At 36.3% G+C, this 26,599-nt stretch overlaps 1 protein-coding gene across 2 annotated transcripts in view; it reads left to right on the plus strand.

Annotated features, from left to right (window-relative positions):
- The window catches only part of LOC149262702 (histone-lysine N-methyltransferase CLF-like), a 287,901-nt gene that overhangs the window by 55,658 nt on the left and 205,644 nt on the right, over positions 1–26,599 (plus strand). The window contains exons 2-4 of one of the 2 annotated variants that reach the window (XM_089425082.1): positions 20,327–20,413; positions 21,457–21,561; positions 21,672–22,000. In XM_089425082.1, coding sequence (XP_089281208.1) covers positions 20,387–20,413; positions 21,457–21,561; positions 21,672–22,000 — 461 coding nt within the window. In that variant the 5' untranslated portion in view covers positions 20,327–20,386. The remainder of the gene's footprint in view (positions 1–20,326; positions 20,414–21,456; positions 21,562–21,671; positions 22,001–26,599) is intronic. The other variant, XM_089425080.1, reaches the window with a different exon arrangement.

A 26,599-nucleotide genomic window follows, 5' to 3' on the forward strand; every position in this document is an offset into this window, starting at 1 on the left:
GGTTTATACAAAACACGCCACTTAAATTAATCTAAGAGCAAATGTGATTTAGCCAAAGAAACACACGGGAGGAACTCAAATCTACCTAATGAGTGGAATGATTTTATTGATTAAACCATGAGATCACAATATCTTGTGTCTATTCTAATAGAGTTCCAAGTACTGAAAATTGAATAACTAGATCATGAAAACGAGGTCCTTTAAATAGAACAACAAAGAACTTTTGCTAAAAAAAACTTTGCATCTAAATTCTAGATCATAGAGAACCTAACAAATATAATGCATTTCTACACTTTGTGGAAATGAGGAGAAACAAAATCAAGGTCCCCCAAAACAACAATTTTCAAGAAAACTTCATGTAGAGGGTACCTTGGGATGTGGCCCATATAAACACCAAACATTCTTCGAAATAGTTACAAATTTAGAATGTGGCGAATAGATTCAATGCTTTCATAATGAGGGCATGTAGCATTAATATAAATATTGCACGAAGCAGGAGCGAGAAGTGAAACATTGAAAGTGTCATTTTCCAAATATCCTTGAAGACAAAGAATCTCAGAAGCATTTGATACACACACACATATATAATAAGGTATTTATTTCCAAAAAGACATCCAAAATGCCAAATTAGTTGCAAAATATATGAAAACATGCATATTTGTACATAATTCAAGATAGAAATGGCACCATATTACATTAATGATTAATTATTTGAGTATCAACCGTCTAGTATCTGGATTCTGTCAATTACAAACAAACATACCAATTTTTAAGTCATATAATAGAAATTAAACCATTAACTTATGGAATGAAATAGGTTATTTAGAAACCATTAACAATAACGTGACCAAATCGTTATGTTTATAAAATAGGCCAGTTACACACCGATATATGAAGACCAAAAGGGGTCCAAAATAGTGAAATAAGCTAGTTGCTAAACACCTTTCTGTAGAAGAAGTGTTCACCAATTGTGAAAGCACCCATGTTGCTAAATTTTGTAGTTGTGGGGTAGCACCACCATGCATGTTCCACCATTACTAGACAAACAATGTTCTACCATTGGTTACATCAGGATCTTCCCCTCTTGTCTAGCCTTTTTCTCTACCTCGATTCTCTATGGACACTAGTCGAAATCGCTCAATTTTGATCAAACTACCCAATCCAAGCCTTAAAATATGGTAGAAAAAGCTTAAAATGCTTGATCAATGATTTTGGTTCGAGTGAAGGGTACATTTTTTCTTAGGCCATGACAAATGAGTTCAACAATCAACACCACCAACACTAGGGTGCATATAGGGCTTGGTGCTCTTGATTAAACATCAATCACATACCCTCATATGTGATAGAATTCAATGAAATGCAACAATCCCATTGATCTTGAAATCTTGAAAATTATTAAGTTTGAAAAAATATTAATGGGGTATAAAACTCTGTTTGCTCCATATGAAGTCTAATAAGGTTGGAACTACTCTCAAACACACTGAAATGTTTATGGTAATGTTAAAAATTTAAGTAAAAAAATAAAAGGAAAGATAAAGGAAATGTAAACTTCTTAAACATTGCCATTAAAGAGCGTCTAGGGAGGGTTTGGGGAGTGCCTAGGGAGCATTAAGGAAGTGTGACGAGAGTGTTTATGGGAGTGTAGTTCGGCACATGGTGGTTCCGAATCTCCAAGAAACGCGCAAATGGAGGTCAAAATGTAGTTCTAGGGGCTGCTATGGTGCACGATTTTGGGGTTTGGTGTAGGGGGAAACAATTTTTGCAACACTAATTAATTTATTTAGTTCTCAATAATCTCTTCTTTGAGGTTGTTGCTTGATATATGAACAACTATGAATTTCGAAAAGACTATTAACTAGTATGAAAATATGAAACGTCGCAATTTCCTATAATGCACTTAACTAATCTATAAGGCCCCACCTCTTGCTAGGATGTTCTTTAAATGGATACCTTTTACATAGTCCTTGGTACAACTTATGAGACGTAAAAATCCAAATGGGTTCATCATTGCACTACATCTTGCCAAATAGTCCTCGAAATCTTATTAGTAAATATGTATGCCTTGTCCCTTGGATTACAATTCTTGAACTCTTGGATTTCTAGATTTTAGGGTGATAAGTTCATGCATAGATAAGCCAAACCTTTCACTCTTGCATCCTCTCATCCCACAAATCACTCAAGCAAAACAATCCTTTCTCAACCAACCTCTTAAGAAAAGTTCTCTAAATGTGAGAAATAATAGGGTTTCACACTTCCCATATTGAAATTGAATGGGCAGCAATACCAATACCTCTTCTATGCCCACATTATTGCCAAGAAGGACAAGTCAAGTGTCCTCATGTTGAGCATAAGCTTTCATGAAAGCAACAAGTGTCACCATGCTACATATGTCTTTATGCTCTACTCTTAGATCCCCAACACTCCTTTAAGTGGGTCTTCATACTAAGCAAGCAATAAGACCCTCCATGTTTGCATCATGAACAATGTCACCATGTGACACAGGTATCGAACCTCCCAAGGAAGTGTGACACAAAAGCATTAGGGCAACGCATAAGAATTCATGGGTGACCTACTTTAAATGAGTATATCCATCATGATACAAGCAACGTTAGTCAACATACCATGCAACTCACATCACAAGAATTACCATTTGGCATAGTGTAAACACTTTCAGAGTAACTCAAAAAGTTAACACTCCCTCTTTATGACTAAAGCATTTTCTCAAACACCAATCTACTCTTGTTGCATCGCAACCAATCTTATCATTTGCAAATAGAACTTGGTGCAATCTTGGAATCAATCACTAGCCCTTAGAAAGGAATTGTTACCATAAAATCATTGTCCTTCATCAATTTATCACATCTCACCTTAAGACAATTGGAAGTAGACATTGCGATATGATTAACATATCTCCTTGGAGGTATACTTGGCCACATCGAAGATCTAGAGGTTGCTACATGCTTGTGTGCATCCTTTAATATCTGTGTCAACCATCTTGGCTTCTTGCATGTTGGAGTTGAGGGTGAGCATATATCCTTTATTAGGATATTGTGACACACCTTTTAATCATTAAAGGAGATACCTATGATCTTGAGGACCACACATCCTCGTCAAACTTCACATCTTTGCTTGCCAGTCATCCACTGTGTTAGAATATAGGTCTTTTAATCTTTTGAAGTCTCATTTTATCCAACAAAATAGGCTACTATCACGGTAGCTTGAACCTTTGAAGAATATTGACTACCTGTGAATATAAGGGAACACAAACTTGGACTATCAACAACATACCAAATTCCAACATACTTCATGTGAATATCATGGGCCAAAATCTTCAACCACCACATGTTGAGCTGTTTAGGACATCTCGCAAATATCATCAGACCTCCTTACAAGACAAAAATAGGTGGATAAGATGAGATAATTATATTAATGCCCAAGAAATGACCACAAAGGTGGGTCAATGGGATTGTGAGTACAATGATGTTGATGCAAAGTAGGAGAATCAAACTTGTTCTATATAAAAAACATGAATGAAAATAAGGCGTGAGGTTATATACTAAATCCTAGAGAAACCCTCTACTCCATACACAAGTGGCCTCATTGATAGGGAGATGTATAGAGGGAAGTGATTTATGGACAATGTTATGGACCCCAAGATCTCTTTCTTCGAATGATGCCCTAAAGAAAAGTGAGGAGAAGATATGAACTCGCTACTATGTTGCTATGTTGAAGAAGTAATTCACTGCTAATGTTTCGGTTATCACATTTACCTACTGGTAAGGAATCTGGTATGGTGATGTCTGTAGGGAAGGGGAATGGTCCCTTGAGCTTGCATCAATTTGTAGTCATGAGTAATGACACCATAAATCTGTCTCTTGGTGCCTTTGGTTGATAGGAACAACAACAAAAAGGAAGTAATCTGCTGAACATGATCAAGTCTAGGAGGAGGTTGGAGATTGTGGGTATGAAATTTGAGGGTGTCCTACATGTAGACAGTGAGATTTCTTTGGTTTGTATATCAAAATAAATTGGATAGAGTATGATCACTCTGAACGCACAACAAAATTGCCCGTGAATTTAATAAGAAATAGGAAAATGGAAGATGAAATGTTGCTCTATCTCAATATCTCAGAGATGGTACAATCGACAGATCTTGTCAGATTGATAAAATTGGTAAACAATCTTAAGCCATAGTCATTGTGAGCCAACTCTGAACTCTCTCAAGGGAACCTGAAGCGCATGCATCCAATGGCAATTCATGTAATGGTGCTGAACAATAAGTCCATCACTCTTCACCATGTAGTGCTTAGTATTGAAGACCATCTTTAGACTTTACCCATCCCAAGGGTTTATTGAAGTGACTTGTATTTATCTCTTTTAGATATCTTCTTTGATGATTGTATTCATCTCTCGTTTGGTTGGTAAAAGGTGTCTGGGTACATAGAGGGAATATCAAAATGGAGGAAACTAGTCCACCATAATACCAACAAAAGCAAGGAGGTTTGAGATTCCAATGTACTAACATCGAGAGTGAGCTAAAGCATTGGTTGCTAGAATAGCCTTTGATGAACAATAGGCTAGGTATGGATATCGATCATACCCATTTGTTGTATTTTTGAAGCTTTGAAGACAATGTAGAAGTGAGATGAGGCCAAACAATATCTTGAGTTGAAAGGGGCAAATGACCGAACAATGTGAGGGTGAGGGAGCTAAGGAACTGTCTACTTGTTCCTAATGATGTAGCAAAGCAGGACAAGTTGTGCTCTCTTTGTTGAAGACCAATCAAACTCTAATAAACTAGGTCCCCAAACCTTAGAGCCATATGAAATTGTGGGCTGCACAAGAGTGTCCTTGATCACACCTTGGATGATATGTACTAAAATTGGTTTTGAAACACTGCCTCTCCAGGCGGGATAGGGAACAATAACCCCTTCTAACTAGGGGTTGGAGTGCGAGGCGCAAATTTGAATTGAGGACCCGTGAATTGAACTCCCTAGTAAGTATATGAGTAAGTGATTTCAATCTCCTCACCTCTAAAAGAGAAATGGTGATCAATGAGGGTCTTCTTCGACTCCTTGAAGATAATGACCTTGGTTCGTTGAAGATCATGACTTTGGTTTTACTTAGGTTGACTTTCAACTATCGAAAGTCACAAAAGACGACTAAGGCATCCAATTGTCTTTGCAACCCGTTGAGGGCCAATGCGTCCAATTGTCTTTGCAACCCGTTGAGAGATGAGGCTAGAAGGGCCACATCATTGATGAAAAGCAAGATTGAACACAAGATAGAATATGGTGGAGGAGGGGCTTATCTCCCTTTTGGATGTGCTTATACAAAAAATACTCTAGCTTGTCAATGTAAATCTCGAACAATTAGGGGGACAAAGGGCAACCTTATTTGACCCCATTGGTACTCTTTATAATTTGAAATACCTTGTTGTGTGCAAATGACCAAGAATTGACTCATAGAGGTGCATGATGCCCATCATTAATGTATCAAAGGTACCGATATCTCTCAGTCTCTGGAATAACAAATTCAAAAGCTTTTTGAAAGTCCACAAAACGTTAATAGACTTTTGAAGAGCGATGTTGTGTCTCCTTGATAATGCCCTGGAGTGTAAGGATGTGGTCGATGGTTTGGTGCTCAAGTCTAAATCCAACATCTCCTCTAGCTTTGAGTTGCCTTCTCTCATGCCGCCAAGAAATTTGTTAATGGAGGACCGTAGCATAGAGTTTGGAAAATGTGTTGCAACCATGATTATCTTGTAATTGTTGGGATGGTACTAGGGCTTCATTTGTGAAAAAGGTGAAATGATGCGATGTGACCAAGGCTATGAAAAGCTAATGAAACCACATGGTTGGACAATTCAACAAGGTGTCTATCTATAACATGAAGATGTTTCTTGAAGAGCTCTTTTGGGAACCCTTCCTTATTCGTTGCTTTACTAATGTTCATCATCCGATTGGCCTCCCAAATATCTCGGTATGAGAATAGATGACAAGAAGAGGTGGGGAGGTGACTTGGAGTAAGGGCTTCCTTGGGACATCATACAGGGAGGATATATGGGTAAACATGGATTTCAGGCTTGGAAGGATAGGAGAATTATGAGGAAAAAAGGGGCGCCAAATATGTTTAGGGGAACAAATAAGGGAAGTTGGCAGCTCAAGTCTTTGTTGGGAAATGAAGAGGCGCTTCTTATGGAAAAGTAGGCAACGATAAACATGCTTAAGATGGGGGTACGATTCGAGAGTACGAGTGAAGGCATGTTGAAGTCAACGATGGGGGGTAGGATTTGAGAGTATGAGTGAAGGCTTGTTGAAGTCAATGATGGAGGAGTTTGTGTTGGACATTGGATAAACCAACACTCGTGTGTTTCACGACATGGACTAACCGCCTCTCGTGGATCCTTATCTCTAGCGATGAGATCGTTGACTAACACCTACGGGTTTTGGTCTAATGACAATCGTGATTCCCAACAAGTGGTATCAGAGTGATACACACCCGACTCGTGTTGGGGGGTAGATTGTTGGACATTGGATAAACCAATGCTCCCTGTGTGGTTCGCGACATGAACTAACCGCCTCTCGTGGATCCTTATCACTGGCGATGCGATCATTGACTAACACTTGCTGGTTTTGGTCTAACGGCTATCGTGATTCCCAACAATTTGTAGTCTTTGTCATACCAATTGTTCATTGGGCCAGCTCTAGTTTTTCAGTGGAACTTTTCTATTATGTGGAACTTTTGATGAAATCAAATCTCATTTGATTTTTAAAGATTTTATTGAGTACTTAGGATTTACTTTTATTTAAGATTTATATTATTTAATAAATTAATTTAATTATAATTTTAATTAAATTGTATTATTATATTATTAACTTTAATACGAATATAATTTGTAAATTTAAAATTAACATAATCTTTTAATTAAAGATTTATCATATATATGTATATAAGGTGGTATACATATCAAATATCTAATTTGATATACTCATTATATTCTGGTGAGATAGGGATTTATTTTGATAATCAATTCATTACCTTAATTTAGACATTTCCTTGTATTAACCAGTATATATATATATATATATATATATATATATATATATATATATATATATATAGTGCGATACACGCGAGCCATGCATACGTAGCTATCATATGGATGTCTGTATGTATGCTAATATTCATATTTTGTTTGTAATTGTAGGTGGGTCATTACAATCTTATGCCTTTTGTTTCAGATTTGTCCACATCCAAAGTAGTCTATGATAAATTGGTCAAACTATATTCTGTCAATATTACTGTTTAGAAGATATCTCTAAGGAATCAACTTTATGGAACAAGAATGTCAAAAGATAATGACGTGGCTTGATACTTTATGAAAATATAAAAAATAAAGGATCAACTTCAATAACTTGGAGAAACCATATTTGATTATGAATTAATCACTTCTGTAATCAATGCCCTACCTCCAGCCTGGAATGGTTTTGCAAGTGGAATCTATGCAAGAAAATATACTCCAACTTTTGAAGAACTTTGGGCTTTATGTGTTCTAGAAGAAACAAGGTTGAAGGCTAAAGGTGATACCGAACCAAATAATGAAATCTCTCAAGCATTTGCTGCTAAATCGAAAAAGTAGTTTGGGAAATTCAGAAGATTTGGATCTAATCACTTGTACAACAACACCAAGCTTCGTGGTAACTGGGACATGTCTAAAGTTCAATGCTTTGGTTGTATTGAATATGGACATTATAAGATAGATTGCCACAAGGACCCTAAGAATAATAAGAGCAGCAAAAGGAAGGAAAGAAATGAAGCACATATAACAGAAGATGAAGGAGCTGAAAAGAAACCCAATGCCAATGATAACAAGGACCTCTACTGTTAATAATTATGAAAAATATGGCAAGTGCCAAGTTTGCCATCAAGTTTCATTTTTTAGATAGCAGTTACAATTATATTGGAAGGATAGATCTTTGGGATTCTTAATTTGTCTTGGAGATTAAGTTTAAGAAGAAGCATATATTATTGGAAGAAACAAAGTCTACACAAAATTCTAGGAGAAGCATTCAGTTGGATTTAAGATGACCATATCTCTGAAAGTCCATCATGAAGATTTAGGGGCAACCATCATCTTGTTTAGCAGCAAAGACTACAGGTTGTCGATAGGAACAAAAAAAGAGTCATAAAAGAATTTGCAACAAAGACAAAGTTGTTAAGTAATTGTACAAGTACAAAGCATGTTAGATGCAAATTAGTTTTTGATAGATGGAAGAACTAGAAGGAAGTAGCAAAATTTTTTCAACAAGAACAATAGAAGCAAGCTTCAAAAGAATTCTATATGAACCAAAGGAAGAAATTTACTTACTTCAGAAGGTTACTCTTATCATAAAGGAGTCTCATGTTCATAAAAGATCTTGAAATTAGATATTTTAAAGGGACTCACAGATTAGAGATATTTTCTTCAGAGAGAGTTGGAGGCAAAACATAATACATGTTGGTCAAATATATTACTTCTAAATGGTTGGGTAGAAAGTCAAAAGATCCTTATTATCAAGAATTCTCCTAGTAGGTTGGTTGACAGTTTATAGATATATAACAACATCATTGAAGAGCTTCGATCCTGCAGCTGATTGGTTTGAACTTTGAACACATTATTGGCAGAACAGATGTTGACATTACTGTTGGTCGTTTCTACTTATTCAATGTATTTTCTTGAAAGAATGTGAAGCTAGATTTTGTTATAATGCAAAAGAAAGTGATATTGGCCTCAGAGGGAGTTGGAAGCATAAATTGACATGAAGGATATTACAACTTGGGATTTGTAGTACCATTGATTGATTTGGTAATGCTAATAAGAAGAGATACTACTAATGATTGAGATATGGTATGGTTTCCTAGAAGAATTACGTAGTCAAGCAGTTTGACTCCGTAGAGTGTTTGATCAACTACTTGAATTCATGTTCGATTCGATTATGATATTGATAAAAGCTAGATGAAGAATGTCAGAGAACCAGGAAGGTCGAAGTGCTTTATAATTCGAGAGTATGATGCATATAAGAGTTGAGAAGCTACAACAGATCTCCACGGAAGAACATGTAGCTGATGTTTTGATGAAGTTCCTTTTCATGCAAAAAGGATGAGTACTTTTCCAGACAAGCGTAGGCTTTTGGATATCTCCTCCTCGATTGAGAGGGAGTGAGGGTGGACACGATGTTCTCCATGTGTCATGTACTATGATCAAGACTAACAATCATAAGCCTAGTGCGTGAACACTGGCAGGGAGCACGTTGGATTGGATAAGCATTTGGGACCAAGATTTGTACTGTGACTAGGACTAACCGTTATAAGTCAAGTGCATTGAACTTTCTGGTGTCAAGTATTGTGATAGTGGATTAGGAAATGGTCCTGTGAGGACATACCTTGGTGAACACCTGAGTGGAGTATGTGCCTTGAGAGGAGATGGTGTCCAAAATTATGCCTCCTAGCGTAGTGCTCTAATCTAGTGGAGAGATAGAGCTTACTTGTCAAGGCCTTGGTAGTTTGACTATGCTAGCTATGATGATATATCATCGTTGATGTTTTTCAATCCTGATCCTTTCTTATATGAATATTTCAACTTGAGAGTATCCAATTGTGTCATTATGAATACACGTCTAGTTACGAGGGAGTATTGAAAATGTAACTAGTGTCGGTCTTCATAATGTAATAAAATGTAAATTTTATCATCAACATATTTATTATATTCATTGTTTTTATTTTATTTTTGGTCAAATCATGTTCGTCTTGCTTATAGAGTCAAAAGATTCAAATATAATTTATTATGAGTCAAAACGAAAGGTATTCGAGTCAACCCCCATTTGGATTTTTGTAAGAAAAATAAATTGTATTTTATTTTTGAGTCAAAAAGTCAACGCAAGACCATGTTGGCCCTCTTTGGACAAGTTGGCCTATGTGGCAGCTATTCACCCTCTTGGACAACTATATATAAGAGTCAACTCGACTTCTTGGAGCTAGTCACTCACTCATCACATACATCATCGATTTTTGTGCCTAATCAAGAAGAAAAAGATTCGAAGTCAAAGGAGAGATAAAATTCAACTATTTTTCCATGTTTCTCCTCACTCATGTGAAGATTTTGTGGCATCTTTGTGAAAATTATAGGTTCGAAATTCATCCTTCATTGCAAGTACACAAATTTTGTGATTTGACTAGATTTTTGAAGGTTTGACCAATGTTGTTGACTTTGACTTGATTGGAGGAGACTTGGAGGAGGGTTGACTTGGGTATTTGTGGTAGTCTTTGGTCTTGGATATCTCATTGCGATTTGATTCTATAGAAGAAGGATTGGTGGGTTTTCTCCATTGTGGGGTTTTGCCCTGGCTTGGAGCCAAATTTTGGTGTTGTTTGTCTCTTTGTGATCTTTGTATTTTTCACTTTTGTATAATCACCTGATGAAGAAGATAATATAAGTAATAAGAAGCCCACAAACATTCACAAGTAATTATCAAGTTAAGAGAAATCAATCATTATCTTATAGCACTTGGTTTCTCAACAATGACAACCTCCTCCTAAAGTAGCAAGAGGTCCACAAAATGCATGAAACCAATCCACCTGTCTGAATCCCAAGATAAGTAACTCTATTGATGATTGTGCAAGATTCCAAGTATGTTGAGCGTTGTAGAAGAAATAAAGTCGTGAAAACCCCAAAATAACAAGTGGACGATCTTCAACAATACAAATCCAAGGGGGCAAGGTTGAGTTATGGTTTTTACTGTGCCAAAACTCAATGAAATAATAAAATAATCCCCAAGAATAGTGAGAAATGTCTCCACAAGTGGACACTCCAAGGATATTCTTAAAATTAGTAAGAAGACCAACTAAATGCATGAGAATCCACACATGGGCCTTGTAATTATTTTCCATGTCACCCAATAAAAGCCCTCCATAATGACCTCCAATAAAATAATATATCTTGCAAGTCAAAGAGGTGAGAGTGCTCTCAAATGAAGGTCGAAAAATTACTAGTTTGGATGAAATAGCCATGTAATATAGATGAAAGAGCACCAAGGAGAAGTGTGCCCTAGAAAAGTGTTGCCTTTTATCTACCTCAACCACCCAACAACTCGAAAAATGCTCTCCAATGAAGTTGAAGTGTGTGCAAGGTGAATGTGCCAAGTTGGCTAGAACTCATCAATAAGTATTCCTCCATATGCCATGTCATAAAAATGTCCAACCAACTTGGGAGAGTGCGCCCAAGAGAAGTGTGCCAAGCTCTGTAAACGACAAATAAAATATTACATGCCTTGGAAAGAGTGCCGAAGAAATGGGGCACACAACTAGAAAGCCTCAACCAACTCCAACTAATCCCTTAAAGTTTGGAAAGGAAGCTAGTGAAGTAGGGTGCCTAAGATACTGCCCTTAATTTGGATAAATTAGATTAATTTAACCATTGAACAATTAAATCAACTTTGACATCTATGCACAAATGTTGATATTGAAGTAAAACCATTGGCCCTCTCCAAATAGTCACCAACTGATTACAACATGAACATGTGTGACAATGAATGGTGCACCCTTATAAAGTGTTGGACCATGTAAATAAAGGATGCCATCCCTAGTAAAACACAACCATGATAACAACAAAACATAAAGCTCAACTTAAGGTGCACCACCTCTAAGGGATTATTACATCAAAGTCATCATCCAACATTAGGAAAAAGTTTAGATCACCATCAAATCATATGTAGTACCGCTCTAACTCAAACTTTCAAAATAACACATTAATGAGGGTACTAACATCATTCGACACATTTCCCTTAGGCGATGTCTAGCAAATGTTACATCACTAGGTTATATTACCAAAGAAAAGCCCACAAAGGCAAGATGAATCTTTCTCGCATAGCAACATCATAAGAAAAGGGACATAACACCGTGCTAACCCATCCAATCATAAAGGGTGTTCCTTATCACACATCCAATATATGAGGACCATGCATAACACCCTATGATTATGACGCCTACTTCATACATCAACACATAGTCATTAGAAAACATTAAAAATATCATAAAACATCTACCTACTAAGATCATAATTTAACTCATTGAGGGTTTAAATTGTCATTTGTATCAAAGATAAAAATTTATAACAAACAACACCATAAGCTAGAATGTTCCACAATCTTTGAAATGTGCAACCAAGGGACTATTTGCAAGGCAAGAACATGTAAGAAGACTACTAAGTAGCAAACAAAATCATCCAACCGAGGAGAAGTGAGACTTCCCGAAGCTAAGGACCTCCAAGGAACTAGCAACATATCTCTATCAATGTGTGATGAAAATCATAAAGTAGAGCCTCATACAATAGAAGGTGTAACACACTAAAACAACCTAATTTCCTTTGGTTTAGCTTGGTTAAGTGAGAAATAGGTGGAGGTGTTGGAAAATGGGGTTCCCACCTCCTACGCAAAAGATCGACCAATCTTTAAGCCTTGTAGCATGGGTAGGATGAAGGGCCACACCACTCGATGGTATGCTTTGTGAAATGAAAGTTAATGAATAAACCCCTTAGCCCATTCCATGCCTTTCTAGACTTCAACCAGACTATCAAGGATGAACCCCTTGTGGATGAATTCTATTTGTTTAGGCTTTCCCAATCTAGGATAAGAGTAAATATTGTCATAGGGCCAAATCTCTCTTTGGAGTGATTTAGGAAACATTTTATAGTGTAACAGGCCTCCAGCTAGGGATCAACAGTGAGTTGCTCTCTTTGGAAATGAACATAAAAATATCTCTATTAATGAGGGAATTGTAGGACCTTTTTGAGATCATTGCTGTGTATGTTTTTAGCATAGCCTTTATAGAATCTCAAGCGGCTTTGAAAAATCCCTATAGATATCCATCTTTGTTATTCGTGAAGATTAGTCTTTAGCCATTGCCATTATGGCTAGGGGCTTTTGTTAGTTGGTTTGAGTACAACTTTTGGTTACAATTTTTTTTGCTTAAGCACACTTTTCGAGGGATAATGTCAATGCATGTTGGCATGGCTGCTATTAAGCCCTAAACAAAGCCGCATGTTCAAACCTAGATAAATTTCTATATATTAACTATTAAGTTATTTCATTGTATTGTTCTATTAGTGTTTTTGGATAGACCCTTTAATTGCATTTGTATACTTTGTCTTTCTTATATACCAAGGATAAATCATCTCATCATTTACATTTATTCTATTGTAAAAGGAGGTTGCCCCTATTGAAAAGGATTCACATTCATCATTCTCGAGGAATGGAGTCTCTTCTCTTTCTCTTGTTATGCTATTTGGTTGTTTGTTGCATAACATTTAGGATCATAGAATATAATTATTGGGTTTTGCTCCCTCAAATGAGTCTCTTTGGCATTTTAGCTATAGCTTTTTTTGGTGAAGTTTCAGAAATTTTCATAAGCCTATAGTGACATATCAAAGCACTTGTGGTAAAGATTTCAGGTCTTGGTTCACTGTGGTTTTGTGAGATATAGCTTGTGGAAGCTAGGAATTTTGACTAGTTCTGAAATAAATCCAAAATGAGTCATCTTGGCATTTTTGCTACAAGTCTTATGGGGTGAAGTTTTATGTTTTGAAATTTTCAGGTGTTTGAGGAGACATAACGAAGTAACTATCGTATCAATTTTGGGTTCTAATTTGCTATAATTTTTGAAATACAAGCGATGGGAATTAGGGTTTTTGACTTGTTCTAAAACTAGTCTCAAACAAGTGTTCTTGGGACAATTGTCATATTTGAAGCTAGAGTAGTCCAACTTAAGTGCCACTAGTTCCTTTGGAAGGAAGACTATTTTAGGTAAAAGTTGCAGAAGTTGATTGGAAAAATTGCACATGTAGTAGGTAGTACAATTTTGGTCTCTTGAAAGGGCCAAGAATCAACAAGTTTTGGAGAATATGCAATAAATTTCACTTAACACTCGAAATTTTTGTCTAACTCATGGCATTGTAGAGAAGCCATATTAGAGGACAATAGGTTGAGATTTCATATTCATAGTGGCTGAAATTTTAGAGATACATCATGAGAAAGGTTGACTAGTGACACAATCTTCAAACTAGGGTTTTAAAGTTATGTAACTTACAACTGTACAAATAGATGCCACTCAAGCAAAGAAAAGGACAATACATTAACCTAAGTACTTTGGTCCCTATAAGGTGTTGTATAGGATTGGTGGTATCATATACAAATTGGACTTGTTTCTATCTTCATGTGTATATGCAATCTTCCATGTTTCTTGCTTAAGGAAGGTAATTGGGAACAACGTATGAGTTTAAACTATATTACCAAAGGTTAACAAGGAGGGGATTTTCATATTAGAATAGGAAAAATTTTAAAATCATTGAAGCAAGGATTAAATAGCTTGAAATCGAGCAAATAATATACATCAAGTACCACTTCAAGAAGTGACATGGGAAGATGAGTTATGTAATTTTCATTAAAACTCTGCACCCACTTAGTGAATAACTGAAAACAAGGCAACCAATACTAAAACGAAATTTATTTTCACCAAGATGTAGAGTTTCTTAACTGATAAGCAACGAAATATAATCACAGAGATAAAAACGCAACACACAAATTAACAAGCTTGTTTACCTAAGAAACCCAAAAGGGAAAACTTGCCTTCTTTGTTGTGTTATTTTATTGTTTGAGCAAATAGATTGATTACATGACGATCTGCCTTCTTGAGAACACACTTGTTCTCTTGCTATACAAGCCTGACTTTGCACTGCAATCCGCTAACCTTGCTCCTTCGTTGCGCTTTACCTGACCCTATTTCTTTGCGCACCGAGCCTTCTATTTCCTAGCACATAGGGCCTCCTTTTATTTAGGACACAACTCCTAAATCCTAGTGCATAATTGCCTCCTATTTCCTAGCGCAATTCTGCGATATTATTTAGCACAAGAAAACTCCTCAAACAATGTGCACTAGCTCCTCAAAGATACACACACCACAAACAAAGAGATCTCACACAAACTAGTGCGCTCAGCAACAGAATCGACTTTGTGCCTTCGTCCTTCTTTTATAGATTCAATCCATGCTAAATTAGGCGAGTTACAAATTTAGAACTTGAGTTGTGATTGAGTAGTTAACTTAGTCGAATTGGTTCTCTCCAATCATAACTAGAGTTATAACTCGTCCTTCAATCAAAGACTGAAGTCTCAACTCGCCTTGAAATGAACTCGTAATTACCACTCGATCTTGTAGTTCATTGAAGAAGGGATCTCGTAACTGGTCCTCCAACACTACACATGAACTCGGGAAGTTATTCTTGCAAACTGGAAATAAGCTCACCATATCCATGAACTTGCTCCATGGTCAAAGAAAGACAACTCATGGTCTTTTTGGCTAAGCCACGAGCTAGAGAAGACTTTCCACTGACTACAATTTTCAACAAGTTCGTCATGTAGAAACATCTACAACTAATCAAGTGTTGGCGCAAGACTTATTTGAAGGGGAGGGGCATGCTAAGCCCTAGACAAAGCCCCATGTTAAGCATAACGCCCCACATTAAGCACTATATAAAGCCTTAGATATTGGGTTATTACATTCTACTGTTATATTAGTGTTGTTGGCTAGACACTTGTAATTGTACCCTTTGTCTCCCATATATATACCAAGGAGACCTAGTTCTAAAATCATCTCATCTTATACATTTTTTCTATTGGAAAAGGAGGTTGCTCCCTTGAAGAAGCTCCATTATCATGGTTTCGGGTCTCTTCTCTCACTTTTGATGATATTTGGTTGTTTGTTGCATAACAATAATTGTATGGGAGTTTGTCATACCTTGGGATTGGAAGAGAGTGCAATAAAGCTCCACACATTGTTTTTCAATTCTTTCTTGATTAGAAATATTTTTGGCCAGGGTTTTCAAAACCCCAATTTGTTTAGAGGCCTCTTTGATCATTAACGACTTGAAGAATGCTTTGGTGGGTCTTTCCCCATGTTTAGCTAGTGGGCTGACCTCAAATGCAAGATTATCAAGCTTTTTGAATTTTGTTGACCATGAAAAAGTGCTTGAAATTGGTTGTGCTGGCTTGAAGGGTATCATAAATCAAAGGAAAGTGTTGATGTTGTTAAATGACCTCAAATTCAGTTTTGGCTACCTTGTGATAATCAATCCCCAGAAAAAACATAGTGGTTTAAGCAATGTCTTCATTCCACTATGTAATCCAACCATCCTCTCCTCGTGGCCAAGGAAACATGTTCCATGTGAAATTTCTGGCTTCCCAAAAGGTGCTATTAACCTAGTTATTTATTTCCTATTACTTGTTCACGTCAATTTAATTCTTCTACTGGAAGTAATGAGTAATAACATGAAAAACACCATTCACAAAATAAAATTGCAACGAAATATATGTGAAACCATTCACAAAATAAAATTGCAACGAAATATATGAGAAACGATTCACAAAATTGACATAAATATTTTTTGACAAATACTGTTGGAAAAACCCCATTGCGGGAAAAACCAGTTTTCAGATCTGAAGGTTATATTATTACAACAAAAACTGTGATTGAGAAATTACAATTGCTTTCCTCACATTTCTCCAACAATATTGTATCTTTGCTTTTGCTAATCTAATCAACTTGGAAAACCCCACTGGTACCTTGGCAGCTCACATTGGTCTTCCAACATTTCGCTCTGATTTCTGGAAAATCAATTTGCCACTTGGAAAACTCAAACAAGAGATATCAAACTCGCACTAGACTTTGGAGGACTCTCATTGCCTTTCGGGAAATAACCTTGGCCTCTTTTCTGTGAATTTAATTGAGCAACTAGGCCTCCTCTTGAAGCTCACAACCTTATTGTAAAAACTCGATCTGTGGAAAATAATTGATGCAAAAACCTCCAAAAATTCTTCTCCCAATCACTTCTGCTGAAACCCTCTTGGTATCTCTTATATCACCCACTCGATATGTTTTGTATATCTACAATGCTGCCCATCGATTCACTTTATAATCTTTTATTCACAAATGAATGGCCACGATTAGAAGTTCACTTGATCCAATCAATGGCTAAGATCATCTTAGAAACTTTCCACAAGCTTCTAGTGGTAAATCAATCTTATCCCAACTAGTGTCAATTAATTATCCACTTTTCCTTAGTTTATACTAAGGAAATATTTAAAAAATCACTAATTGACATAATCAAGACATTTTCCCTGGGTGAAACTTAGAAAAAATTACATGGGCTTGGAGATAGTTAACTCCTCTATGCTCCTAGCCTCAATGATGCCTCTCAAGGCTAGAACATCTATCCATGCTACAATATTTAACATAGCCAAGCCGTTTATACAACTTGGATGTAGTTGAATGATGCAAGTGAGACATGTTGAGGAGAAACTAAGACTTTGACATTCTCATCTTGATGGTCACTGAAGACATGTAGAAAATAATTGACACATGGTCATAGAGGGTGGCCTTTTCAAAAGCTTTCATTGGTTAGATACCATCATATTTAAGTAAAAAGTTGTTTTACTTGCTACCATGTCTATGTCCAGTTGTTTTATAACTTGCTCACGGCTAGCACTAAAAGTGGATTTGGTAAACCAAATTGTTGTAGAGTCCTTTCTTTACATATTTGAGTTGTAGAACCCAAGCTAGGCTTTAAGGCCATTCTAGGCAGAATGCTCCTGTGTGGCATGTGAATAGGATTAGCCCCAACTTTGTTAGCTTGAGATTCCACATTGTTCAAGTCCCCACATAGAAGATCATTTAACCTCAATAAGTATATGGCTAGCCAATATATCGTTGGGCACATTTGTATGCCACATTGTTGGAGTATGGGTTGTGAATTCTAGGAACTTTTTACCTGCCATTCAGCTCAAGGAGTATCAACATCACTTTGTTAGATGGGCCAATTCCTTGATCGATTTCCCATGTTTTAAACATGGACCAGATAAGTGTGGTTGCCTCACATCAGCCTTCTTCATGCAAGGTATCGAAAGCTGTAGTGCTCAACCAAGTATGATATAGGGTTGAGCTTAAGGTAAACCCAATTATCATGACAAGCTACAATTGCAAGATATCAGATATGTAAATTTGAAATCTAGGAACAAATTCTTCTTGCCATGGTCCTTCCATCCAGGTTCATTGGAATCTAAGCTTCATTGGAAATGTTCTAAAATGACTTACATTTCCTCATCCTTCTAAAATGACCTACACCAAATAGTATGCTTTTTGTGTGTTTGTATGTTGTTGTTATCTTGTGGAGTTTGTATAATGGAAAATATTCTGCTGTTGTCTCTGTTGTGTAAAATATTAGTGTAAAGTCTTTGTTTGTCAATTTCCTTCACAATCTCTAGAGACTGATATTCTCTTTGTTGAAGAAAAGGATAGAGTGAATAGGTGAATACTCAAGAAAATGCTGGTCTTGCTAAATGCAAGCATGCAAGAAAATAGGTAAAAGGAAGGTCAATGACTAAAAATGTAAATTGTTCTATATGTGCAAAATCATGCATTATTTGCTTGAATTGTACTGTTTGAGCTATATATGTTTTTAAAGGAAAGATAAGAAAGAGAAGGAAAGTAACAATATTATTACTGATAATACCGAGGATAGGGGGGATGAGAATGATCGTGACAAAAGTGATGTGACGATTTTTTATTTTAATATTTGGTCTCTAAGGTAGGAGGACAATAAAGTTGCAAGGGTAAAGACAATTTGAAGGAACACCTATATGACATTAAGATATGTTGAATAAGAAGAGCAACTAGAAATCACGATTTTCTAAACCATTGTCATCTTTTAGAAACGTCTTGTCAATAAAATGTTGATCTTTGACTTTGTATTAAGGGGTGCCAAAATAAAAGTGCTATTTTGTGTGTGTGCGTTGAGTAGTGTAACTGTAGTGACTCTCAATAAAGTTTTGTTAGGTATCCTATTTCTAAAGGGTTGTTTCACGAGTTTTTGGAATTGGGGTTAACGTGTTGGGAACAGCAAGAAATTTTGCCCATATTTGTAGGACAGATAGGGAGTGGCAGTAATATACATTAAAAAAGTAAAAAGAGATGTATTAAAAAGCAAAATGTGGAGAGATATGGGAGCTGCATGCATTAGGGTGTTCTCTAATGCTCTTAAAACATGTGTGACCATGATGCGTACTAATATCAGTAAGACTCTAATATTAATATGCACAAAATGTCACTGGTATAGAACTTTGTGTCATAAGAATTTTAGAATATAAGAGCCCATGTTTTCCCTGTACTTCTAATCAATGTTAGTATATTTTATTATACAAGGGGTTGAAAGTTGATCAAGTTGAAAAAGAAAGGTGCGCTTATCTCAATACTTGGATAAACTTTGAGATGCCCGATAATCAGCTAAAACCAAAATGGACATGGGGCCATTGACAGTTAATCAAAATGAAGCCATTTAACATACTTAAGATGTGACAAAAAAATCATATTTAAGATGTTACAATCATTAAAATGAAGGATCTCATACACCTACTGGAAAGCAAACAACAACCATTGGACCTACAAATCAATGACTTGACTAGGATTTATTGGTACATCCATAATAATTGGTGGTTTATGGGCACATCTGGCTTGATGTTGTGTTGTAACCTAGCAGAGAAATGTGCCAATACACAATAAATTTTGGCCCCACGCTGTGTAGAATGTGTGAAAAACCATAGGAATGAGATTGGTAGGTATGTGCCCAGCACCAAAAATCTCCCTCCAGGCTTCTAAAGGTCTTGTAACTGCTCCTCATGTTTTGGAAGGTTTCCTGTAAGGTCCAAATCTCTGGGAACTTGGGAAGTGGCATGAATGCATTCCCCAACTCTTGGGATTGGTTCTTGTGCAACAAGGGGACTTCTAATCAGTGCTAATAATCCACATTGAGTACACATTAGTTGAGAAAGTAGTTAAATAAGTTGCTACATGATGTATGAAATAAGCCTATGTTGTTGTATTGATTAACTCGTTTATTAATAAAGAATACATTTTCTATATATTTGTTTCTTTCTAGTAGTCGTGGATCATGAAATGGTAATTAAAAGAATTAGTTGTAAATAGTGCAGTAGTATTTGTACAGTATTATACATTTATAACCGTCTTGGACATGAGGTTAAACTGCAACCAGGGGTAGTATTTGGTCTCATGTATGGGACCAAGACTATATGCCACTTGAATGCATATGGTTGCACTGTTGTAGGCTTAGCAATGACAGTAAGGGATACTTTCTTTCTTGTGGATAGTATTTAGGATGAAACCTCTTTTTGGTCTGCGAGTACGACCTGAAATTGCTTCTGATTGACTAAGAGCTTGTCTTCCTCAGATGTCAGGTTAATGGTGGAAGACCCAGAGGCATCTCGAAGGAGTGGAAGTTTGCCTCCTTATGGAACACACTAGTGGGTTATTTCAGGTGGCTGTGTTTTATCTGCACCTGATGGTGTTGCTGCATGTTGGAGTGTTGAGATTGTATCTATAGAGGCTGGACTTGTAGCCCTTCGAATTGCAGGCTTAAATAATATTTATAAATTTATATCATTAATCAGTGTATCAAATGGAGTGATTGGAGTCCAATTAATCGCTGAATCAAACAGAAATTGAGAACTTGACTGAAAAAATTTGCAAAAATGCTTGCAGCAAAGAAATCCCAATTTTTTCGAATAAAATGAGAGTCATTGATTTAATTGCCAATGTTTTCATGATATTCTCAAATTTGTCCTTTTTTGGCCAATTGATTTGTTATGATCTCATTTGCAGAGATGTTGCTCTGGATTGGATTTAGATTTGGGTATTGATTTAATGTTCTCATATATACATTCTATCTCTGTAAGGTCCTTATCTACTTAGGATATAGGGTTCTCGTAAAAACTGATGTCATTTGTGGCTGCTCCTTTCCACCTTTGATGTTATGTGTGGCTATAATTCTGAAATCCAGAGGTGATACACAATTAATGTGTACAAAATGTTGAATGACAATGATAGATTGTATTGAGTACATTAACATCTAGGGGAAGATTTAAGTGGACACTACACTTACAGATCTCAGCTTTCCACTGTCTCCCTCACTATGCATAGTGGATAATCCTTATAGAATCAATAGAAGCATATGTTTAAGCTGTTCGTGCTTATTGCTGGCATTCTCACATGCTCCCGAAAGTTCAATCAGTTTGTGTCAACCTAGGTGCCACGTAAGAGTGTTGCTTTCATTTTCCTGATTGTGGTCTTATTGGTTCACATGTATCAATCTTGTTCCATATTGATGACGGTCTAACTTAAAGGTAAATTTGTTCGCGCTTTACACTCCAAGACCGGTTATATTTCTGTGACCTTAAGATTAATTTTGATGAAATTTATTGTTTCTGAAATTGTAATGTCCTATGCAACCATGTGGCCATGGGCTACCATATCTTCTATATTGTATGCACATCTGAATTATGCTTTGAAATTTTGTTACAGATTAATGAAGAGGGAGAGCAAGTGAGCCAACCCTCTGGGAGCTTTTCGTCTGCAATATGTCGAGTGAAGGATCAGCTAAAGGATTCTAGAAACACATTTGTAAAGGTATGTTTTTATTTTGTTTGGGCTTAATCTAAGTTTGATGCCAATGGTAGTGTATTGGATACACCTTCTGCAACAACAAGGGTTAAAATTGCATTCTTTGCTTTGTGCAGGAAAGAGTTGAGTCAAACAGGAGGAATCTAGAGTCATATACAGATGACCTTCTCAGGCTATCAAAGTCAAGGAAAGTGACAACCTCAACAGGGAATAATGGAACAAAAGACATGTTCACCCAAAGAATTGAGAGAGCGCTGTGTAAGTTGAATGGTCTTGATACAGTTGCAGGTGATAAAGAAAATGTAAATTGTCAAGAAGAAGGTTCCAGCTCAATGTCAACAATAATATTTGGAAGTAACTCGGGAGGAAGGAGTGTTGTGCGACCTATCAAGCTTCCTGAAGTGCAAAAGATTCCACCATATACTACATGGATCTTTTTGGATAGGTATAATAAAGAGTTAATCCTTTCTTAAGAGAGTGCCACAAATGTTCTGTAATTTATAGTTCTTGGTTTACCATTTTTCACAATCAGTGTATGGGAAAGGTAGTTCAGCAATGTCTGTTTCCTTTTTTTTTTTTTTCTGATTTCTTTTGTAATCCAAGCCAAAAATTCATTTGCAAATTCTGCATGGATTGTTCATTCAGGTGTTATTTAATGGTGTGAGAACTTTTGGATTCACAAACATGGTATGCGATATTCATGAAATATTCAATCCGTATTCTGTCATATTTTCACACTTTTTCGAAGATATACTGGACCAAAGAACAGCAATAAAATACATTCTATGATAACATAATACAGGGAAAAATTTTGGAATCAATAAAATCATGCGTTTACCCTGCACAATGTACAATAATTCAGATAAAGTACATATATTTGAATGGCCATAACAAAAACATTAACTTTTTTCTCTACTATTTTTTTGAGTTTGAACAGATGCAAAAACTCAAGGCAATATCATCCCATAAAACGATCACTTTATGCAAGAATAGACAAGACTGCTTTCAATCAGTCATTTTCAGAATTTTCTCTGGATTTCTTTTTCTAGCTATGGTTCATTGTGATTGGTAGATCTGAATATTTTGATGTTGGAATTCTTGTTTCATGTATGAAAATTGGTGTTTTATTCTAAATGTCAGTGTTTGAGTAGATGTTATATGATCGAGGATGGGTTGAATGGGATTTCATAAAATCTTTTCAGGTTAAGTAAATGTAACTGTGCTGTTAGTCAGCAAGGTATGAAGAGATCACTGAGAAGTTTAAGGAAACTAGGTTTTGTTTGCTGTCTTAAATCTTCAAAACGTTATAAGATATTAGAATTATAGATGCACATAGTGGAGGGAATGATAAATGCCATAAGTTATTAATGGTGCTGCAACAATAAATTAACGAAAAAAAGTACCTTAACTCACCTTTATTCCATCTCCTTTGGTGTGATTTTGGCTGGTTACAGTGTGGCTGTACTATTCAGAGCAAACTGATATTGGTCTATTGTGGATTCTAGAGTGACTTGTGTATAGCTATGCTCCCAGCTTCAATATATCAGGCTAACTTAATGACTTCAATAATATTAGTTGGTCCTTGTATCCTAAGCTCTTGTTGGAATACATCTTTTAGGCTTCCGATATAAATCTCCAAAAGCTTATTATTGCTTAAGCATTCTAATCTTGTGGACAATTTTTGATGGCAAAAGGTGTATTCTGTCACTGATCCACTTGTCTTAATTTGAACTATTGATTGAGATAGTGTTTCTGCCACACATTATCATATTGAGTGATGAGGTCATGCACACAGTTAGCCAAAGTGTACATTCATCCTACATACCTCATCTTTGTTATTCATTTATACAATTGGAATGATTTCTCAATAGATAAAGTCACACTAGGGCCACCTTCTTGCTTTAGCAGAATTTTATGCAAGATGAAATATTGATTCAGCCGGCTCTCTAAATTTAGAGCATCATTGTTGTGAAACTTTTTTACATTCACTTTTGGGAAGTGACTACCTTTGCAATCGAGAAGTAGCATGATGCCCCGTGGAGTGAGGAGAATGTTGAGAAATTTGGGAGGTGGCCTTTGTTGGTTCAGTTGGAGCTCTGAAGTGATATTTGAATTCAGTTGGAGCTATGAAAATGATATTAGATAGAGAAGTCATGACCATATTCACAGTGCTCATGTCCAAATATATGTAGTCATTAAACCCATTTGTTTGTTCCTCAATCTTTTGAAAAGGCCTTTCCTTTTAATGAATCCATATGCTGTTCATTTTTTCACAGTATAAAGTTGCAAATGATATCACCACAGTTTTCAGTTTTCTTAAAGGTATCATCTCTAGATTAACCTTTTACATCTTTTTTTGGAGGTGCCATTAGGTAAGTGTAGCCTGATCGGCTCTCTAGGGTATACAAACTGAGAGCTATGTCAATTCAGAGATAATAAGAGAAACCAGATAGAGAAAACAGGGTTTTAACTTTAAGGGGTTAACTTAGGTTTATCGATCTCTATATTTTGGTTTTGGATTTGACACAATAAATCTTTATCTCTCTACAATACCAACATCAATTGACTTCACATTTTACATAAATTTTGCTCGCTATTTCGTCTTCAAATTCCCTTTTGACTCACTTAATCCTAATTGACCAATCAAAAGTTATGCTCAATTGGCTGAATTGCTGTTTTAGGCAGGATGACCTTGTGCGCAATGTATCTCTGTGGTTTCTGCTCCAATATTCATGACATCTTATGTTGTAAGTGTTTGTGACATTTTCTCAGTAATACATCATATTGAATGCGATTCAGATATGTGAAATAGAAGTTATGCCTAAATTACCTTCCAGTTTTAAGCCGTTCCATACAAAGCAAAACTGTACAAATTGTAACTAAATTTTTGTTGCAAACAGTTTCAAATTTGAATCTGTTACAACCTTGAATGTCCTTTTAGCAATGTTGCATGACTCGTATAAGACTCGTCTGGCTATTGACTCGGCGAACTGTATAAGACTTGGGAACAAATAGTATAAGACTCGGCAAAATACATAAAAAACTTAAAAATATGATCTCCATTTTTTATTTATTTATTTTATTATTCTTGTTGTTGTTGTTTATTAAAGTATGAATTTTGAGTAGGTCCACGGGTCTTATGTGGGTCCTATACGGGTCACATGAAGGTCTTCACGGGTTCAATCCGAGTAGACGGGTTCTATGTGAGTTTGGATGAGTACGGGTAGAGACCGCAGGTCCTATGCGAGTGACCTGTCTCACTATAGAACTTGTCAAGATCCGTGATTACTCGTGGGTCTTATAAGAATCGTGCTACACTCCCTTTTAGAGGCAAATTATGTCACAGTTAATTTGGTTCTATGAATGAAAAGACATGTACAATTTACCACATTCTACATTATTTTGATAATCTTTCAAGAATTGACCTGAGCCCTAAGCTATTAGGTCTTTGGGTCTTAAGGCTAGATGTGTGTATTGTATCTGCATTTGCCAGCCAAACAGTTCTTGCCTCAATGAAATGGATCATGTGACATCTAGTCCCTCACACATGCATCCTAAAGGCATTTCATTGTTCAACTGAACAATGCGAATTGGATAGTTAAATTCTATAATTAATAGATACATGGAGATTGCTCACATGCGTTGATTCAATGAATTTTAAACCTCTTATAAACTTTGCCTCCATCTTTCTTCCATCAACAATGAATATGAATTCAATAATTATTTTATAAAGTTAAATACTAAAGTGTAGTTATAAAAGCGATGTTGTCATAAGGTTAAATTAGGCTTTAGAATTACTTTTTAAAGAATAAGCAACAAACCTGAAGAACAAATGATTCTTTTCTTTTTGTGGGTGTGGGTTTATGGATCTATTAATAGAGCTAGGGATTGTTTGCCTTATTTTTTGAGAGGCCTTGAGAGCGATATGTTGACTATGTTGTCATTGATGTCAAAGTAGGAGCAGGTGCAGGATGTCGAGCAGGTGCCAGATGCTGAGCAGGTGCCAAATGTCAAAGCAGGAGTAGGTGCAAGATGTAGAGTGAATGCATAAATCATCATTGACGTTAGGGTTTGGAGGCAATTGGTGTGATGATGCCCAACTTGAGAATGTAGTGATGAAACCCTATCTAACCCTAGCACTAGGGTTTGGTTTGCTGGAAGATGGACACACCTGACAATTGTTGAGGATTTTGATGATGTAGCTCAGGTAGTTTTCTTGGAGACTCTCGCCATCAGATTCTCCTCGTCATGCTGATTTCGTTGATATGTGGATCATCTCGTGGTTCCTCACGGTTGGAGAGATATGCTTGGTTAAAGTTGCAAGTCCCATTTCATGGTTAAAATTCCAAAGGGTTGCTAATGTGGCAACTACTAGATGATGTGGTAATCAAGCAAGATGGACTAAGGTTGTTGTGAGGAAACTCCAATTAGATGATGTGGCGTTGCGTAATTGGCTCGATTATGGCTCATACCTTGAGAGGAGAGGACTGTTATTCATAAATTAAATGAAACAATCTTTGAAGGGATTAAAAGTTTTTATTTATTTATTTACTATTAAGGGTAAAAGAAAGTTTATTTATCATAAGCTTGGAGGTCAACATGGAGTAAATTTGAAATGTAATGAAAAGGCCGTTTGATTAGTTCATAATGAAATTCAACCCAAATTTGTGGTGTCTAAAAACTCAAAATTTAAAAAATTTGATTTCACTCCAAACCATGAGTCGGTTGAACTCAAGAAGATTTCCTCCACGAACTATATAAGTACATCGCTCCTTCTCTCCAAAAGCAAGAAACATGAGCAAAGTTATTTTGGTTTGGGTTTCGTTATTTTTACTACAGGTGGAAGGGTTTCGTTGCAGGTGGCATTTACTCTCTCTGTTTTGCTCTGTGGCTAGCACCATTCATCTCTACAACTTAATTATGCCTTGTCTGCAAAGCCTTACACACTAAGTCACCTGACATGGGACATGCATGAGACACAAATTCGAGTGTTCGACTTCGAGGCCTTCGACAAGGTTGCACCCTCTCTCTCCTCTAATTCCTA

Source organism: Pinus tabuliformis, chromosome 6, assembly GCF_031772625.1.
Source record: "Pinus tabuliformis cultivar Carrire ecotype Pingquan chromosome 6, CPIR1, whole genome shotgun sequence".
Taxonomy (NCBI): domain Eukaryota; kingdom Viridiplantae; phylum Streptophyta; class Pinopsida; order Pinales; family Pinaceae; genus Pinus; species Pinus tabuliformis.